General features: G+C 34.3%; 2 protein-coding genes across 5 annotated transcripts in view; one reads left to right on the plus strand and one right to left on the minus strand.

Moving 5' to 3' along the window:
- Positions 1-17,408, plus strand: part of LOC145694385 (beta-1,3-glucosyltransferase) — a 275,902-nt gene that overhangs the window by 48,610 nt on the left and 209,884 nt on the right. Inside the window, exon 2 of one of the 4 annotated variants that reach the window (XR_014133000.1) lies at positions 10,478-11,755. The exons of 2 other annotated variants lie outside the window; for them this stretch is intronic. Coding sequence is in view for 1 of the 2 variants with exons in the window: in XM_081770559.1 (XP_081626685.1) it covers positions 11,984-12,062 (79 nt within the window). In the remaining variant the exon portion in view is untranslated. Of the gene's footprint in view, positions 1-10,477; positions 11,756-11,950; positions 12,063-17,408 lie in introns of those variants that run through there. One more of the 4 variants, XM_081770559.1, reaches the window with a different exon arrangement.
- On the minus strand, positions 13,964-16,555 carry LOC145694384 (dynein regulatory complex subunit like-11-like). The gene has a single exon (XM_081770557.1). It carries the CDS (start codon positions 16,451-16,453, stop codon positions 14,063-14,065), a length of 2,391 nt encoding a protein of 796 aa, XP_081626683.1. The 5' UTR covers positions 16,454-16,555; the 3' UTR covers positions 13,964-14,062.

A 17,408-nucleotide genomic window follows, 5' to 3' on the forward strand; every position in this document is an offset into this window, starting at 1 on the left:
TAATAAATAAGTTGATTTCGCTTTCTTTTTATATTCTTCTACAGGTTGATTTTTTAAAAACTTCACGGATTTCATTTGGGTCTAGAATGTCTAATTGAAGTCCGATTTTCATGCAGCTTGTGGCAAATGATCAAGGAAGGATGGGAAGTTTATGGGACTATGTCCACTGGCTTAAATTCATCCGGGCTAATATCGACCATGCCTCAAGAAAAACAGCAAATATTCACCAGTGTACCTTACAATTAGAATCAGGTATTGGATTTTTGAAGCGAAATTGCAGAATACAAATTAAGTGTTAGTGGTAACATCCATAAATATGTTGAATAAATATAACTGGTTTCTTTCGACGAACGACAGAGATTTCTTGGGCGACTTAAGTAGTCAATAATTGACATCTTCCACAACACCTACCTGCATGGCCGATACATCTCTGTCTTATTCAGAAGCGATCCTGTTTCTTCTAATTTATTCACTAGCTACCATATCATGTTTCTGTCTGGGGCAAAACGTAAGGCAAATTAGTTTCTTAATGCCCTTTACGTAGCAACAAAGATTCCGTTTATCAAAAGTTTTTAAAGAGAAACTCACGTTGCTCCAAAGAGTACACTAGTCTCACTGTGTCCTGATCATACTCACACAGGCCACAGCATCACAGAACTGTACAGAATAGTTCCCAATACAATGGCCCAGTTTCCTGTTTCTTATTGACCTTAGCGAGGTTGTCATCTAACGAAGAAAAATCAAATCTCCACACTGCACCGTATCTCATTGCAATTGTAAGGTACATTGGCGAATTTTTATAGTTTTCTTGAGGCGTGGCTGGTATTACTCTGGATGAATTTAAGCCCATAAACATAGTTCCAGTGGTGGAAGTGAGAGGGTATGCGGTGGTATGCCATACCGCCTCTGGTTTTTCAGTAATGAGGCCATACTGTCTCTGGTTTTTCAGTGATCAAGACAATATTTAAATAGCCGGTATGTTGAGTTCTGTTTTTTTTTTTTTTCCACTTCGAACAGTGCATAGTTCCATAAATCTCCCATCCTTCCCTGATCATTTGCCAAAAACGACATGAAAATCGGACTTCAGTTAGAAATTCTAGGTCCAAATGAAATCCGTGAGTTTAAAAAAAAATCACCCTTTACTTGTTACTCAATGATCATTATTATTATTATCACGTTATTATCAATTTTCAATATAATCAACAACACTTTTCAAATGCACAGTTGGCACATTTGGTTCTCCTGGATATTCGGTTTACAATCCCTTGAGACGAATTTCTAGAACTTGAATCGGACCATTCTATTCCTTCACTCATTTATGTGCGTTATGATGCCAGTGCAACCCTACTTGTATATGGTAGATGATTTTTTTTTTTTTTTTTAATTTTTCTGTGCTTTGTGGTTTTGTGTTATAAAATTACACTTGTGATTAATTCGTTAAAAGTTAATGAATTAAATTAATCAATTAAAATGTTCTTAGTTTATAATTTAATTAATTAAATTTTGTAGCAGTTAATTTTTAATTCATAATCATTAAAAATGATTCGTAACGGTTAAAAATTTATCATTACTTTGAAATGAATGAATAAAATGAAAATGTCTTTATTGAAGTGGGTGAGGTTCAGCCATGGCTGCTCTACCACCTAACCCTTGTCAAAAGAATACAATATTAAACATTACACATCAAAAGGAACAGAGAAAAAAACTTTAAAAAAAATACAAGTAAAAGAATAAATCAGAAAATAAACAAGTGATATATGCAATAAAAAGTATCGATATTGTTGGATTTAGCTAAGTTGTTGCATAAAACTGTACATGTCGTAAGTGCCAGAGGTCAGTCTCTGGGATTTCATCAAATGTGATTTTAATGAATTTCGAAATGAATTAAATGACTTTATTTCCGTGAGAGTTTTTGGTATCGCATTCCATACTCTCGGACCTGCTCTAGAAAATGAACCTTGCACTATCTTCAGTTTAAGTCTTTGTACATTGAATTTCTTACTGTTACGCGTAACGTGAGAGTGAATTTGTGACCGCTTTGTAAATTTACAATATAAATATTGTGGAGATTGAGTTTTGAGGATTTTATATATCAGACAACTATAGCGTAGGTATCTTCTTCTCGACATTGTTAAAATATCGTTTCTATTTAGCACTGGTAGGATATGTTCCGATTTCTTTAAGTTAAAGGCAAACCTAATGCACGAGTTCTGTATTTTCTGTATAGTTTTAGAATTGTAAACGGAGAGAAATGGTTCATATACAGCGTCACAGTAGCCTAATAACGGTAAAACAAGAACTTGTATGAGATATAATTTCATAGACTGAAATAGAAAGTCTTTGGCTTTGTAAAGTCGACGTAATAAAGTAATAGCTTTATTACACTGAGTAGATATATGATTATTATAGTTTAGTTCCTTATCCAGTATGAGTCCTAAGCTTTTCACATGGGTAGAGTAAGAAATATGTGTCCATAATTTTTATTTTTAGATCTGCTGCCTTGATTTTATTCAACTGTTGTGAGGTTCCTATAATCGTAAATGTACACTTACTGGGGTTGATGACAAGACCGTTATCGATACACCATTCAGATATAGAGGTCAAATCTCTATTAACAAGTTCTACAGTTTGTTCAATATTTTGTGGTGATGATATGATGCAAAATTGTGTGTCATCCGCGTAGCAATGCAAGTAGAGTATTTGATGGAATCTATGAGGTCAGCAAGGTAAATAGAAAATAAAAGGATATGAGAATACTTTATTTCTCGGAAACTATGTGAAATTGATATTTTGCAAGTTTTTCCTTTTTTAGGTGAGGAAGGGCTGTGAAGAATGTGGGATAAAAATAATTGTTAGAAAGGGAAAAGCCATGGTGGTTGGAACGAAGCGGTCGGTGTCAAATATAGAAATGAGGGGAGAAAATAGAACAGGTTAATAGTTTTCGATACCTGGGTAGTATTAGTAATGATATGAAGTGTTAGAAAGACAAAAGCCATGGTGATTGGAACGAAGTGGTCGGTGTCAAATATAGAAATAAGAGGGGAGAAAATAGAACAGGTGACTAGTTTTGGATACGTGGGTAGTATTATTAGTAATGATATGAAGTGTTAGAAAGACAAAAGCCATGGTGATTGGAACAAAGCGGTCGGTGTCAAATATAGAAGTAGGAGGGGAGAAAATAGAACAGGTGACTAGTTTTCGATATCTGGGTAGTATTATTAGTAATGATATGAAGTGTTAGAAAGACAAAAGCCATGGTGATTGGAACGAAGCGGTCGGTGTCAAATATAGAAATAAGAGGGGAGAAAATAGAACAGGTGACTAGTTTTCGATATCTGGGTAGTATTATTAGTAATGATATGAAGTGTTAGAAAGCCAAAAGCCATGGTGATTGGAACGAAGCGGTCGGTGTCAAATATAGAAGTAGGAGGGGAGAAAATAGAACAGGTGACTAGTTTTCGATATCTGGGTAGTATTATTAGTGATGATATGAAGTGTATAAAGTGTTAGAAAGCCAAAAGCCATGGTGATTGGAACGAAGCGGTCGGTGTCAAATATAGAAGTAGGAGGGGAGAAAATAGAACAGGTGACTAGTTTTCGATATCTGGGTAGTATTATTAGCAATGATATGAAGTGTATAAAGTGTTAGAAAGCCAAAAGCCATGGTGATTGGAACGAAGCGGTCGGTGTCAAATATAGAAATAAGAGGGGGAAAAATAGAACAGGTGACTAGTTTTGGATACGTGGGTAGTATTATTAGTGATGATATGAAGTGTGAACGTAAAATAGAAGCAAGAATAGGAATGGCGAAAGAAACCTTTAGAAGGAAGAAAAGTCTGTTTTGTGAAACATTGAATAAAGAGTTGAGAAAAGGACTCATAAAGTGCTTCGTGTGGACTATTGTATTGTCTGGGGCGGAAACATGGAAATTACGCAAAAATGATGAAAAAGACTGGAAGCTTTCGAAATGTGAGTGTGGAGAAGAATAGAGAGAATTTTAGTTGGGTCGAACGGAAAATGAATGAGAGGGTGTTAGAAATGGTGAGGGAGAAAAGAACAATTTTAGACATTATTAAGAAGAAGAAGAGAAACTGGTTGAGACATTGGCTACGAAGGAACTGTATCATAATGGACATGCTAGAAGGTTTGGTGGAAGGAAAGAGAGGGAGGGGGCGAAGAAGACTATAATTAATGGATGATATCAAAAGAGAAAAGTCACACGCAAAAATGAAGAGGTTAGCCAAGCTTCATGGAAGCTTCTGAGCTGCAGCAAGTGACCTTCCGATACTGGCAGAATACCTGTGATAATGATGGATGATATTTCAAACATTTCAGGACGCTTCCACTGCAGAAGTGGAGTAATATAGTTTTCTTTTGTCGTTTATATATAATCTTAAAATTGTATTCCTTGTAAAATTAAGAGATACAGACCCTCCTCTCCGAAAAAAGAGAAGCCTGTATAATTTCATCGTTATTTTCTTAATTTTGTAGCATTTTTGGTTTACTATTTATTTAGGTTTGTTCGAAAACAGTAACTTTTCATAATAAGCTATTAATTTTTGCTTGTCTTTAATTGTATCTATTACATTTTACATTAACTTTTAGAACTGAAAACAATTCATATTGTATAAATGTGAAAATTGCAAATTTTAAAATTTGAATTAAATAACTGTGAAGTTAATTTCAATTTTAACCGTTATTTGTTTCTAACATCATTTTTTAAAAAATTTTAATCTATTAAATTTCTCATTCAACTATGTAAAAATGTAATGATGTCACTGTGTTTTGTTTAGTAATTGAAGGGTTAGTGGAAAAAACAAGGAATGTCCATGTATGTGCTTTATCGGGTGCTTTGTCCTATCTGTTGGTGACTCTTGGTACTATTTGACTGTATATGTCATGCATGCGTAGATGGAGAAATATCCATGTAAAAAGAGGCAGAAATTTAACTAACCCTATTCTTTTTACGCGGTTTTCCATATTAAAACACCGTTTTCTCGAAAATGCAGTTTTGTGAAATTCCTTCTTTTTTTCCCTTACCCTTCAATTGTGTTGTTGATGTAAATTTGTTCTGTGATTCTTCTTTAATATTTAAGTGCGATTCTGATGTGTTTGTTGTTTCGTTGCTTTTCCTTTGTACACTCACGTGTAAAAGTTTGTCATTATCGATATACTGTAACTTTAAATTGTATTAAGCTACTCATCTAGCCTTTCTGCTGAGCTTGGTATTTGTTATACGAGCAAGATTTAAGTCTGTCTTTCGTTTTGGTTTAATTGATGAATATTCTGTTGTTTTTTCCGACATAGTTAAAATTACAATCTCGAAAGTTTACTATTAGAAGTTTTGATATAGAATATTATTTCAGTAATCTCTGTTGTCTCAAAAATACGAAAAAGAAAAAGGTAGACTCTTTTTTTTTTTTTTTTTTTTTTTTTTTTTTTTTTTTTTTTACTTTCTTTTTACTTAACTTTGTTAATAGCAAAATTAAGACTTTCCATTTTGGCTTCTCAACCGTTCATTCTGTGACATTATTGATTTAACCTATCGATGATATGGAATGCTATATCGTTTCTCTGAAATTGACCTTTGGAACCATATATACAGGTTGTTTGAAAACAACACCGAACGTTTGGGAGGTGATTGCTGACACCAAGGTAAGACAAAAAGTATAGACTAACTTGGGTACACAAATGCTTCCTTTCGGAGTTATAGGCTACTGGAAACGTGAAAAAGTGAAGGTCCATAGCTCCTAAACTATGGGACCTATTGTAGTCGGGTCAAGACTTCACTTACGAACTAGTAAGTGCCCTATTAAAATATCAGTTTCAGAATCCTCCAATACTTTCGTAACAACTTTTATAGATATAGTTGGTGAGTATTTCAAATTATATGCTCGCCAAATTCCCTCTATAAAAATTGTTGTGTGAGTACAGCAGAATTCTGAAACATGTATTTTTTTTGGGGGGGGGGGGGATAGTGCACATATTAGTTCCTAAATGAAGTTTTGACCCGATCACTTTAGGTTCCGTAGTTTTGAAGCTATAGACCTTTAAAGTTCATTTTTTTTTATGTTTTCGGCAGCCTATAACTCCGAAAGAAAGCATTTGTCCACCCAGGTTGGTCTATAGTTTTGTCTTATTTTGGTGTCAAGAATCACCTCCCAAAAGTTGTCGGTGTTGTTTTGAAACACCCTGTATAATACAAAACTATAAATTATTTACATAAAACTAAAATTATTGAATTTTATTTGATGTTTTTTTTTTTAATTGGGCACGTGTACTACTATTTTTTTCCTGTTTTTAACAGGACATGCTTCTGTATCGTGAGCTATAATTGGAGCGTTTATTGTACAAGGGAATGAAGTCCACTGTTTGATCGTTTTGGACATATATCAATTTTAAGATCTCTACATAAAGCTCCTTTCAGAGCTTAAAACTTTCGTATCCAGTTATTGTAAACAAATCGTATAATACAAGAAACAAATCTTGTAATGTAAATCTAGTAATTCGTTAACTTTTCTATGTTCGTAAGCGTTTCATACAAACTTTCTCTCTTTATCTATGCGTATTATATAAACTATATAATTTTCTAAGCGTATTGTACAAGCGTATTATACAAACTTCATTTCTTTTTGTAAGTGCATCATACAAACATTATCTCTTTTTCTTAGAGTATCATACAAACTTCATATCTTTTTCTAAGCGTATTAGTATACAAATTTTATCTCTTTTATTAAGCGTATCATACAAACTTTATATCTTTTTCTTAGCGTATCATACAAACTTCATCTTTTTTGCTTACAACTTCGGTAATTGAACTTGATTTCCTTGTGTTCTGAACGCTCTAATTATTTTTCGCTCTTCGTTTGTATTTCAGTGTTAAATATGTATCTTTTATTATTTAAATTATTTACTTAACAAGTTTAGTATTCAACTATTAATAAATGCTGTTAACACATGATGTTAATTGATAATAAAATCGTGGTCCTTTCTTTCTTCTAGTTTTATAACTCATTTTTTAAATTTCTTTTCAGGTAAGTTATTTCTATACCAAAGTTACATTTGTTAATCGACTTCAAAATAATTACTATAAGGTATCGTGAGTACTTCCCTTCCTTACTATTTATTTAGTAAATACTGTACTAATAGAGGGTGTTTTTTTTTTTTTTAGAGGCAGAGAACTTTATGTTGAAATAAAACAAACAAAATTGTTTTTAATATCCATGAAATTGACTTTATTTGACAGATCATTTTATGGCATTAATATTTGAATATAATTTCGGGATGTGGCCTACGCATCTGGTAATCTGGAGGTCTAATTTTCACCATTCTTATTAGTAAATTAGGTTGTATTTCAGCAATAACGCGTTGAATCTAGTTTTCCAAGTGGTCAATTATTTCTGGTTTCTCGGCGTAGATATGTGACTTCACATATTCCAAGGGAAAATAATCTAATGGCGTCAGATCGGACGAGCGAGGTGGCCAGTTAACAAATTTATTACGTGAAATTAATCGGTTGACAAATGTTTCTTTCAGTAAATTAATTGTGGCACGCGCTGTATGGCATGTGGCTGCCATACCATATGTTTGAAACCATAGGTTTGCAACATTAATGCCTTTCAATTGAGATACAAAAACGTTAGTAATCAGTCTCTCTACCGCTCACCATTGACTGTAATGTTGTGACCAGCATCATTTATGAAGACATATGGCCCAATTACTACACCATCAATCTCTTGTTATGCCCGCACTGTACGACGTCTTATGGGTTGCGTATTATCGTTTAGAGTAAACGTATTGCGAAAACGATCCATAGTTTCTAGAATTAATTGCTCTGATGGGCGACTATGAGGACCGTCGTAATGCACAATGAGTTTGTCGAATTGAATCATGGCTTTCAAAATAAATTTGCACAATTTGTAAACGTTGCTCCTGCGTGAGTCTATTCATGATCAATTGCCATACCAACTAACCTCAAAACAACCAAGAGCTGTAACATCACATGTCACAGAAAACAGTGTTGTCAGTTAAAAGTTCTCCACCTCTAAAAAAAAAAAAAAAAAAAAAAAAAAAAAAAAAAAAAAAAAAAAAAAAAACTTTATTACTTATGTTATAATAGTTCCATTAGTCAATAATACAATAAGTCCTAATGCGATTATTAGAGTCCAGATGATTGAATTCTGTAATTCTTTTAATACCGTTACAGTCTCAAATTTATTTTTCAATTTCATAAACTCTTGAAAAAACTTTGTCAAAAGTATGCGCATAATTTCTTAGATTCAGATGATACTCTGTCCAATTTCCAATCAATTTCACCAAATTATTCTCGAATTCTAATAATTTCCTTGTAGAAACAACAGTATTTTCGAAAATCACATTTTTCAATTCTGGATATGATAGAAGATATTTTTCCTTCGTACTTATTTTATAAGATTATGAATATTTATTCGCTATGAATAATGGATTTTCGTGCCAGGTCGGAATACAAATACCCAAAAGAAAGAACACTATATAGTTTCTTTTTGCTCTTGCGGCAATAATAATAATAATAATAATAATAATAATAATAATAATAATAATAATAATAATAATAATAATAATAATAATTTTAATAAGTATTATTATTGAATCTTGAGCCTTTGAATCTTCCACATACTATTGAAATGGAAACGGTTTCAGTTTTTTTAATCGTGGAAATGTAACAATCTTTGTGTGGAAGTATTAATTTCAATGTGACGATACATAATTTCCAAACAGGGTTTGAAAAAACCCGGTATTTTTGAAAAAATCAACCTACCTGGGCCCATGTGGGTTTTTTCGGGTTTAATTGTTTTTTTCGAAATATTTCAATGTCTTTGGGGTAAAAATGTTCAAATATGATTTACATTTCAATTGTCACAACTTGCAACAATTTTCTATTCACTGCTGTTTCGATAAAATGGCCGCCATTTTGAAATTTTATATTGGATAGCCGAAAAAATCTATACAGCAAATTTAGAATGTCTTGTGCCCTCAAAATTTCAACTTAAAAAGTCCGAAAATTGCACCCTGTAGCATGGATACCTGCTATTTTGAATCATGGCCACCATTTTAAAATTTTATGCCCCCAGAATATATACAGCTAATTTAATCTCTTGTGCTTCTACTTTGAAAATTTTAACTTGAAATCCCGAAAACTGCCCTTTGTAGTGTGGATATCCGTTATTTTGAAATAAAAAGCTCCATTTTGTAATTTTACGTTGGTATGCCGACAAAATCTATACAGAAAATTTAGTGTGTCTCCAGCTTGTATCATGAAATTTAAAAGACCAAAAGTTAAACACTGTATGGTACAGGTACACAAACGAACAAATGTAGATCGAGTCATCCTAGGAGCCTGTGACGTTCGCCAAATATGAATACCAAATAGCTATAGGCCTGTTAATTTAAGACATAATTCATCAAAATCATATACGAAATAAATATTTTTCAACGTAAAATAAATGGTTTTATTGTTGAAGTTCACTTTCCATGCTTTGTGCGTTCAATTACGGGAATTTCCCGAGCACTTGTTGCAAGACGGTTCTTTCCTGAAAATAAATTTAAAACAGTTAACAAAGATAGGTATATAATTCATATTTTATTAAAGTAAATGTTTCAAAATGTCATAAATGAAATTAAATATCTTCCAGCGTAAAATAAATACCAGTAGTTTTATTGTTGAAGTATTCACTTCCGATGCCTTGTGGGTTCAATTGCGGGAATTTCCAGAATACTTCTTTCACGACGGGTTTTCCTTAAAAATTCAGCTTGCTTTACTGTACATCGAAACTTCCATTAATACTGAAGTTTAATTCAGCAGTGAAAATAGTAAGCGTTACGTAGTCTTGGGAGCTCCGAGCATTAAACTTCTTAATTTTGACAAGAATTATTACGCTATCGCTGGTGTTGATTCTACAGAATGCTTATTTGAAGGGTAGCAACAAATGACTGAACTGAAATGTTGTTGGAAAATCAAATTTTACTGAATAATTTTGTTACCGTGAAAGGTAAGAAATAATACTAATAGTTTTACTAATGTATTTACATATTTACTGTTAGTACCGGCACCTATGATCTTAAACCTGTCAACATGTGAGGGATAACGTCCCTCGGCGGCGCCGAGACACGAAGCACACTATTCACGGAAAGTATTTTCTAAAATACAAAATTGCTTATTTTACTTCAAATAGGCTATAAGCATAATCCATACATTAATTTTTCTATAATTATCTCAAGCCGAGTTTTTAAAATTCGTCCATTCAGTGCATTCAGAATTTTATAAAGGTCTTATGTTGAATATTGTTGATACCTTAACATGAAAGCATATAATTCGCCCAAAGAAAGTTCAAAATCTGATAAAAATAACTTTCAATGTGATCACCTTAGTTGTACCAATAATATACTAATAGAAAGGTCAAAAACCCAGGTGGGTTTTAAGGTTTTTTTTTTTTTTCAGGTGGGTCAAACTCGAAGAAAAACCGCTGGATTTTTTCGGGCTGGGCCTACTTGGGCAAACCCTATTTCCAAACGTTTAGAAGATGTAAATGGGTAGAGCATAGACCTATACTTATCCAGGAAAGACAAAGACACGAAGAATTTCTTTTGAAATGAAAGATAATCATATGTTATTATAGAGATTTGAGTGTTCATTTAATCATGCTAACTTAACCGAAGCTGGAAATGTATAAATAGTGGTCGAAGTGAGACGGTATACGGTGGTATGCCATACCGCCTCTGATTTTTCAGTAATAAAGGCATACCGCCTTCAAAGAAATTCATCTAGTTTATATTTTGATGTGTCATATTGAATTGTTTCTTTCGTATGTATGTGTGTCTTCTTGCCGTAATGCATATAAATGTCGTGTTTTGAGCATGGGCGGATTTAGGTGTTGTCTGCTGTAGGGGGGGGGGGGATCTTCCGGAAGTTTTCTTACAGGAAATTGTTAATATAAAAACTCGGTTTTTGAGCATTTTCGTGTATAATTCTCTATAATACAACATAAGGTTCTTTAAATATTTATTTCTGAAAGTTATTGGCCGGGATCAAAGTCTCTGCATGCCCCCCCCCCTCTCCGCAACTACAGAGAAGCTCTCCAATAGTTTCCAGTCATTATGAAATAGAAATGCAATCTTTTAGGCAACATACCCTCATTGTATTTCAACATTTAGATAGCTGGTATGTCGAGTCAAAATCTTAATAAAGCATACAGCCTCTGCTTTTTATTTTTATTTATTTATTTATTTTTTTTTTTTTCATTTCGAACACTGTGTATAAACGATTGCTTTCAGCACTGTACCATAATTGAATTGGACGGGAGGGAGACCCGGGTGATATTCCTGACTTATCGACCAAACCATAGAACAGCAATGTATGAAAAGGGAGTAAAGTATGCTGGTATTATGCTATACAATAAGTTACCAAACAAATTAAAGGTAATCAAGTCTAATGTTGCATTCAAAAGAAAATTAAAAGAATATCTGTTGTCACATTGCATCCATACAATAGATGAATATAATCAATTAGTCACAATGTAAATAGTAGTAACAAAGTAACCAGATAGGTCCATTTATGTATAAGGTATGCTGTAGTACTGGTATAATGATATTTCAAGTTACTATAATGTATATAAATGTGTGAATTATGTTTAACAAATGTGTCTAATATATGTACTGCTTCAATTAACCATGACGAATCCCATGTACTATCGGAAAATTATTTCCAAGTTTGTACAGAATGGAGGATAAATAAAATAAAATGAAATGAAATACTTTTCCAGGGTTTTCACATTGGGAGGACACACTACGCCACAAGATCTTATGAGTGGAAGGGGGTTAAAAGTCCAGATATTTTAGTATTTTTTTTTTAAATAAAGAAGGAAAACTAGATGAAGCTGATGAGTGAGGTGAAATAGACAAATAATGTGAACACGGAATACCACAACCTTGAATTTGGAATTTTAACATGAAGGAGGTGGGGAGACATGTTTATGTGGAGAGGGACAGTGACAGAGAAGAAATAATCATATATTCTACGAAATACAGTAAGAAAATATTATTATTATTATTATTATTATTATTATTATTATTATTATTATTATTATTATTATTATTATTATTATTATTATTATTATTACAAGGGGTATCGTAAAGTTTTAATTATCACCAGAAAGTTATTAGGATATGATGATGAAATTTTGTCAGTGTTATGTGCATGATAAGGAAATTAGCTCCCTATGATTGTTATTTCTTTTAGAGGGTGTACCAAAAGTGACCAAAGTGCAAGATGGATAAGACTGAGGCTCACAGTGTGACCTTTCTCAACAGATGTTGACGTTGTTAGAAGAGGATTTTTTTTTCGAGCATCTGTTAACTATGGATGAAACGTAGATATATCAGTATGATCTGGAGACCAAAATCATGGGTACGGAGTGGAAGCATGCCCATTCTCCCTCCCAAAAAGGCAAAGGTGCAAAAATCAGAGGGGAAGGTCATGCTATATGTTTTCTTGGGATTCTTCTAGGGTAATCCTTACAGGTCACCTTGCAAAAGGACAAACCGCCACTGGGAAGTACTACAGCAATCTTATGGACACATTGCGCGATGCTCTGAAAACGAAACTCTGTGTCATGCTCTAAAAAGATGTTCTCCTCCTAGCTGGCAATGCACCAGCTCATTCATCTCAAGCTGCTGTCCACAAAGTAAGGGCATGTGGCTTCCAAGTATTGCAGCATCCGCCTTATTCTTCCGACTTCGCACCCAGTGACTTTTTACTTGTTTCTCCAAATGAAGAATCCGTTTCGTGGTCGCCATTTTGACAACACAGATGACGTCATTCATGAAATGGAAGAGTGGTTTCCTCAATCTTACCCATCTTGCACTTTGGTCACTTTTGGCACACCCTGTAAAAAAATAACCATTATTAGGAGCTAATTTCTTTAACACGTGCACACAAGAACCAAGCATAACACTGACAATAATTTCATCATCATATCTTAATAACTTCCTAATAATAATTAAAACTTTACGATACCTCTAATTATTATTATTATTATTATTATTATTATTATTATTATTATTATTATTATTATTATTATTATTATTATTATTATTATTACATTTCCCTTCCTAGAATATTTCTGTCTAAGCCTATCTTGTTCATCGGAGAGAACATCCAAATTATTTATCTATTGGCTTTTCATATACTGTACTTCTAAAGTACTGTACAGTAAACTCCCGAGTATCCGGTCTCTAATGTAGCGGAAGGACAGGCCGGATAACAAAAAAGGTCCGGATAGGCTGGAGTTCTATGAATTCATTTCTTTGTCCCACCAATATCAGAAGACAGTTTTTATACCAAAACTCATTGTTATAATACAGTACGTATTTTCTCATTTCTTATTTGGCTCTGGGCTGGTAGTTTGTAAGTGTTTATGTACTGCACTGTACGTTTCAAAATTTATTGGAGATAAGTAAGTTAAAGAATACGTATAGTATATGTAAACTGTTCACATTTTCACATAAATTCTATAATGCCTAACTTAAGTGCAGGAAACATAAACAAAACATTAACATAAGTCGCAGGCCTAATTCTTAAGCAAATTGACTCAAACTGATTTTACAGTACACAGATATGAAAAAGTAGCTCTAAGATACAGTGACGTAACTGAGGGGGGACGAGACTTGTGCCCGGGCACCGGATTAGGAGGGCGCAAAATTGGGGAAATATTTGGGGAGAGTTTGGGTTTAGTTGGTCAGGGGGCGCTAAGGCGAGTTCTTGCCCTGGGCGACAAAGGCAAAATTAGACCGGATAGTGCGGAGGCCAGATAGTCGCGAGCCAGATACTCGGGAGTCTGGTTTATCTTTTATACCCATTTTTTGTCTCTTATTAGAAGTTAATAGCAAAACATCTTATATATTCAGCATTAAAACAAACACGTTTCTTCCTACACATTCATATTATTGTGTAATTGTACATAGTTTATTTTGGGTAACAAAGGCAGCGGGGGAAATATAATAAGAGAATTTCAGAGGTATTCTCTTATTATCCATTTTTGTTTTGCTCCATCGCCTGAGCTAACAGTTGTTTCTTTTTCTTTCGCAAGGGAGTGCTGTTGTACCATTTGAGATATTTCTGCTCATCTTTCTCAGACACTGGATCGTATTGTGCAAGAGCTTCAGCAATCTCCTCATATGTAACTGGTTTTATTTTTAAAGTTAATATCCTTTCAGTGGGCATCATTTGTCTCATTATCGTCCGAATAATGGGAATTGTGTAGCCAACGGAAATCCTTGCCAACACGGAAATGTCCATCAAAGGACTGATTCCGGCAAACTTACGGATCTCATCCTGCCAAACTTGGTAGAGTGTCTCATATTCTGGCTTAGGCAAGTAGAGAAATTTATCGAAAGTTTTTGCCATGGCTCTTCTGTTCCCTAACCACGGTGAAGAGCTGGTACCAATAATCATCACTTGGTCCTCCTTTGTGATTCCTTTAACTAGTTTTAGGAGCATGGCTTTTATCCTTTTTAAATTAGGCTTTTCTTCTTTGGGTACCTTTTTCTTTTGTGATACTCTTTCGGCGTCATCCACTAAGATAATGGACGGTTGTACTAGGCGAGATACCTTATGCACAAGATGCTGTAGCATTGCTGTTTCTTCTTTGCTAGGATACAAGCCTTCGAGTCTTCGTGGTGTCAAATCAAAGACAACTGCTCCTAACTCGGTGCAGACTGCGTTAACTAACATTGTCTTTCCACAACCTGAAGGACCAGCTAACATTACGGATCTAATTAGGGGAGCAGAAGCGCGAATTTCTTTCGAACCAAGCGATAATATGCATAGCTCTTTCATGGTTTCTATGACATCATACGTACATGGAATAACATCAGTTGGTAACTTTGAAGATTGATCAACGTAGTTGCGTTCACCTTTGAACTCTGAGAGTGAAACACGTTTATGTTGTGTTATGATTCCGTTTTCAAGAAGCTCTTCTAGGAGAGATTCAGTTGTTCTGTCGTGTGTCAGATCTTTCTTCATTTGTTTGCCTTTCTTCCCTTTCTTTCCCCTTTTTCCTTTCCTCTTTTTCTTCTTTCCTTTCGAGCGGTGTCTTTCAAGTGCTGCTTTCAGAATTTCCAGTTCCTGTCTCATAACTTCATCCACAATTTGCCTTAACTGCTCTTCCAGTTCTTTCAATTTCTCTTCTCGAATTACGTCAGCGTAGTATTTGTCGTCGATGCTGCTTGCTTCAATCCTGCTTTTCCAAACGTTTTTATATTCCTCATTAGCCGCTTTTATCTGAGGAGTACAAGATGATTGCTGTATGTTGAATTCTTTACCAGCACCAGCTTGATCTTTCTTTTTTGTCGTGTTCTCTTTCATGGTACCTTTATCAGGCTTCTTTTGATTTTCTTGTTGTTGTTCTTCTTTGGGCAAATTGTTTCCAAGTATAGCATTAATTCCTCCTTCCTCTGCGGTTGGGTAATCTGGAAGTGACTTCGTTTGCGCATAGATATTTGTGTACCATTGGCGCACTTGATTAGACATGTCTTCCAACATAGCTGGCTTATTTCTTTCTATACTTTCCATTATGTTTATTTGTGCATCTTCATAAGCTTTTTCGTTCTTCTTGAGCTGTTTTTCCTTAATTTTTAGTATCTCCTCGGTCTTTTGGCGTTGTTCCGTAGAGAATTGTGTTGGAGGTAACATTCCCAAAAAGATCATTTCTTCAATTTTACAAACTTCTACTTTCTTCCGAGCCTTATATCCGCGCCATACTTTCTGGATAAGAGTAGCTGCTGCATCTTGCCTGGCTCCGTATGCAGACGACCTCCTTGACATTCGGCCTCTGACCATAGTGAGGTAGGCATTTCTTTTAAGGTTGAATTGCAGTCTGCCTTGGCGAGCTCTTTCGTGTCGTTGCAGCAGGTATATAGCCTCCTCTTTTGCCATTTCTGGCACCGTGCTTTCCTCATCAACCGTTGCATTATCCCAGTCGTCGATGCTGAAGTCAAATTTCTTCTTTAAAATCTCTCTTGCTTCTGAAACGTCACTTCTCCGCTCTGTTTTAAAATATCGAGGAATTTGTACATCAGCATCCCACGGCGTTATCTGTAGATCCACGAATAGATCATCTCTGTACGTGACGTTGTCAAACTCCAGTTGACGCAGCTGCTCTTTGAGTTCAAGAATTCTTCCGATGGTCGCATCAATAAGTCTTTTAATAATAAATCTTTTCTGCGGTAGAGTTGCCATATCATAACATTCCGTCAGCTTATTCACGTTGAGGGTGTATCTTGTGAGCAACCAATTGACGAGATAATGTAAATGTTGAGGATTTTGGGTATTTGCTTGTAGAAGTTCGTCGCAAGTGACTATTTCTTCCAGCGTCTTCTGTGATTTAGCCAGAAGTCGGTCGTGGAAGAAATGAGCCATGATCTATATTGCCTCTGAATTAGGATTATTAACTTCTAAATATAAATTAACCTATATTATGTTTTTTTTAAAAAAAAAAAACAACCAAACAAAGAACTTGTCTTCCCAATACCATAGAAATGGTCAATTGTTGAAGTACTTGTTCTATTTTTATAATAATTTGGAAGTAAATAATAATACATTTATTCTCTCATTTAACTAAATAGGGCATCCATGTATAGCGACAAAAATATTATGAGTACGGACTTACGGTGCTAATTTTTATTTCGTGAAATGAGAACGACAATCGTGGGACGTTAAACTGAAATATTTCATTTCAAGAAGAACAAGGATAGAAGGTGTAAAGAAATATTTGCCACGAATAAAAAGTACATATATTTTGTGAATCCTTAAAAAGTAAAGATTTTTTTTTAAAAAAAACAAGAATTTTAGAAATGATTCAAAAAACGAATCAAAAGATTGCGATCTTGGCCAAGAATTTTAGGAATTATTAAAAAAAAATGCATGAAAAGATTGCGATCTTGACCAATAATTAGATTTTGGATCTGGGCCACAAAGTTTTTGAACGGTCCCTAAATCGAGTTTTCGTATTTTTTACGGACAGTAATAAGTACATCATACTAATTAAGTGATAGTTTGGGTTTGGCTCAGGGTTGGCAAAAACCATGGTTTTTATTAAGAAAACCAAAAAACCGTTTTTTTTTTTTTTTGGTTTAAACCAGGTTTATTTGGTTTAAATAATTTGCTCTATATATTCATATCATATATGGACAGAAATAAGTTTGTTTCGCCTTGATGTTATTATGCAACAGCCGGGTTATGCTGGAAGGGGTCACATAAGCTTAAAGCGGAATAAAAACTGCTTCTCGAGTTACATCCGAGAGAAATTGTCCTCCATTAGAACTCGGAACCAGGACTAATTGGCCACAAATGCGATACGTCTGCCGACTCACTC

Source organism: Thermobia domestica, chromosome 9 (genome assembly GCF_964235325.1).
Source record: "Thermobia domestica chromosome 9, izTheDome1.hap1.1, whole genome shotgun sequence".
Classification (NCBI taxonomy): domain Eukaryota; kingdom Metazoa; phylum Arthropoda; class Insecta; order Zygentoma; family Lepismatidae; genus Thermobia; species Thermobia domestica.